The sequence below is a fragment of the Cynara cardunculus genome, unplaced genomic scaffold, assembly GCF_001531365.2.
Source record: "Cynara cardunculus var. scolymus isolate 2C unplaced genomic scaffold, CcrdV1 Un_Scaffold_3041, whole genome shotgun sequence".
In the NCBI taxonomy this organism is placed as follows: Eukaryota; Viridiplantae; Streptophyta; class Magnoliopsida; order Asterales; family Asteraceae; genus Cynara; species Cynara cardunculus.
Genome location: NW_020201324.1, coordinates 50,671 through 53,981, shown reverse-complemented (window position 1 = coordinate 53,981; position 3,311 = coordinate 50,671). Strand labels below are relative to the sequence as shown.

Sequence of the window (3,311 nt, the reverse complement as noted above, 5' to 3'; positions counted from 1 at the left end):
ACTCTGATACCAATTATTTACGACATGTTCGTAACACCAAATGCAGGTCCCAATAATTACACGAGAAAGCTTTCAGGCTTACCGCTCTACTGGTTTCAAGCAGAGCTTTAGCCATTGGACCACATCAATCTATCCTACCTAAACAATAAGCCTTTTTCTTGTTAATTTTGGCAATACAAACTAGAAATATAGAATAAGAGATAGAGAGAGTTGTTAAATATGAAGAGAGAGAGAGAGAGAGAGAGAGAGAGAGAGAGAGAGAGAGAGAGAGAGAGAGAGTTAGTTGTTAAATATGGGGGGGGGGGGTTGTTAAACAATTTAATTAAATACAAAATGAGAATATCAAATTACTAATTTACCCTTTCACTTTATTTTAAGAAATTACATTAATTTTCTCATATGATTGACTCACATTTGATTTCATGGTTACCACAAACTATCGAGCTCTCATTTGATTAAACTTATATACATGTAGAGAGAGAGAGTCATTTTGGGAGAATCAAATATTTTATGAGATTCAATTTCAACCATAAATCATATTAAATCAGTGATTAAATTAAAAAATTACTAATTTGGACTAAATTTTTTAATAAAGGGTAATCTAGGCATTTTGCATATCTTCTAACTAATCTCTCATCTCTTCTAATTTCTCTCTCCTATCCAACTAAAAGAATCGGACCAATACATTTTGACCATTTGTCAACACATATTTTATCTAAATCAATATTAACATCATATAAAAACTAGGGTTTTGGTATACAAATTTTTGACTTCCAAGAAATCATAATTCAAAATATAGATCTAACACCAAGAAATATTATACATTTTTTTGAAGAACATAAACATTAATTTCAATAACACTATGAGAAAATAAATTTAGTTAAATGTTTACCGGATAAGTGCTTAACGTAAGTATTCAACACTATAATTTATTTTATTGGGTAATATTGTAGTACATCAAAATGTATCATATGCAACACTATCAAATTGTTTAAGAAATAATAGTAATTATCTCAAATGATTAATTTAGATGTCACAATTTATATTGTTACCATTTGATTACAAGACATCATTTTGTTTAATAATTAACCTGGATATCCAACCCGATATGCGAGCCGATTAATCCAAAGGCAACCACCTGCTTTGCAGATAGAAGTCACCGTATTTGAATCTCCATGGCCACAAAGAGATTTTTATTCCTCATTGGATTTGAAGTTGAGATCTTCTGGTATTTTTGACCTTTAAAGTCAAACTTAAACCAATCAAATATCAACTTATGGTTAAGACATCACTTTTTATGCCCAAACTAAATTGAAATATGAAATATGCTTTTATTGCTGGCAAGTGGCAAAGTACAAAATGAGTAGGTAAACCGTAAACTCATGAAAAGAGTGTGCACTACATTGAACATGAAAATGGATACTTCAATGCAACAGTTGTTACTACCGGGACACGGCGGCGCCGGAGTCTATAATCCTACCGTCTCACATCCTCCCCCAAATCCAAATGGAAATTAAGAAGAAGAACAGTCATGCTATTAAACTTCAGTAATATACAGACACACACACACACATATTATATGTATGTATATTCAGTAATATATAATTATCTAGTGATGTGAGAAATAAACGACTGTAACTGCAACGAAGAAACACCACCTTCTCTGACGGACGTTTTCAAACCGCCGCCCATCTCCACCGCCCTCTTCCTTATCTCCTCCCCTTCCTTCGTACCCATCAGTCTCTTAACTGCTTTTTCCACATCCGCTGCCACCACCACCTCATCTCGCCACGCCCAATCTTTAACAGCCAGTCCAACTTTCAGAATCTTGGTAACAAGCACCGCGTTGGTCGGCTGGTCGGAATGCATTGGCCAAGCCACAATCGGCACACCCATTGAGATGCTCTCCATACATGAGTTCCATCCACAGTGACTCATGAACCCACCTGTAGCCGGGTGCGCCAAGATTTCGAGCTGAGGAGCCCACTCTCGAACCACCAATCCTCTCCCTTTGATTCGATCTTCATACCCTTTTGGCAATTCGAGTCGAGTAATATGGTCTCTGAACACATTACCTTTGTCGGCATCTCTCATCACCCATATAAACTTTTGTTCGCTCATTTCCAAACCAATTGCTAGCTCTATGATCTGTTCTTTTGTCAAGGATGTGGTTGTTCCAAAGGACACCAATATTACGGTATTGGATTCTTGCTTATCAAGCCATTTAAGACATCTGTAGTTTGTATCTTTGCCTCTTTTTGTTGTCTTTTTAATGTCTATCGGATTAAAAGGGCCAAGAGCCCATAGTTTTTTGTTTCTTTTTTTCTCCTCGTTTTCGAGGAGTTCCAACATGGGTTGCTCGATAATTTTGGACGAGTTGTAGATGCGACCGGAGTTGAGTTTTGCATACTCGTGTTGCATAGAGGTGAACTTCTTGAACTCTGAGGTGAAACAACCCTCAAACGACAAGTGATCTTTGCTTATTGTTTGTGGTTCGGTTAGCTTGTCGAGTTGCTTCCGAATGGTTCCCAAAGTGTACATGGACATCGTGAACGCCGACACGCTGTGAAAGGTGTAGGATTCTGAGTTGGGAAGGGAGACAAAGTCTTGAATGACGGAACCCATGAGAGAGTCATGGATCACGACAAGGCGGTGAGTGGTGTAGGAGAGTTTGCGGAGGAGGGCCGCGACGGGGTGGCGGAGATGGACGACGGCTTCACATAAAGGCTGGAGGTGGGAAGGGAATTTGGTGGTGGAGTTAGGGTTTGGCGGAGGAGATACAAAAGGAGGGGTTTGGAACTCATGGAAGTGGATGCTGGTGACGGAGAGTGGATCCCATCCTTGGACCCGGAGCTTCGCCTGGCGGCAATGGATGGTGGTGCTGACGAAGTGGACGGGGATGTTTTGGTCGGAGACGAGACGGGAAAGGTGGAGTAGCTGGTTGAGATGACCTTGCAGTGGAAGTGGAACCATCACTACTGCTGCCGGAGTACGGTTTCTATCGCCGGCGGCCATTTTAGGTGTCACAGTTGAAAAATGAAGCGAGTTGTGTTTAGTTGGTGGGGTTTTTATAGTAACGTTTTTGATGGGGTCGCATGTCTGGTGACGCAATATTGAATTCGAGTGAAATTAAATCGATGGGTGATAAGTGTTTGACCGAATATCAAAAAAAAGGTCAGTTGTGGATATATATTGCTCTTCATTTGCTTTTCACACGTGATCGATCGGAAATTAAAAATGGTGGCCACATTTCAAGATATTTGATACCATAAAAAGTAGCCACGTTTTAAATATTTTATAAATCAAACCTA

The 3,311-nt window shown here is 39.2% G+C and overlaps 1 protein-coding gene across 1 annotated transcript; it reads right to left on the bottom strand.

Annotated features, from left to right (window-relative positions):
• Nucleotides 1–1,380: 1,380 nt before the first annotated feature.
• On the bottom strand, nucleotides 1,381–3,015 carry LOC112503455 (zeatin O-glucosyltransferase-like). The gene has a single exon (XM_025107492.1). It carries the CDS (start codon nucleotides 3,013–3,015, stop codon nucleotides 1,606–1,608), a length of 1,410 nt encoding a protein of 469 aa, XP_024963260.1. The 3' UTR covers nucleotides 1,381–1,605.
• Between the last annotated feature and the right edge of the window lie 296 nt (nucleotides 3,016–3,311).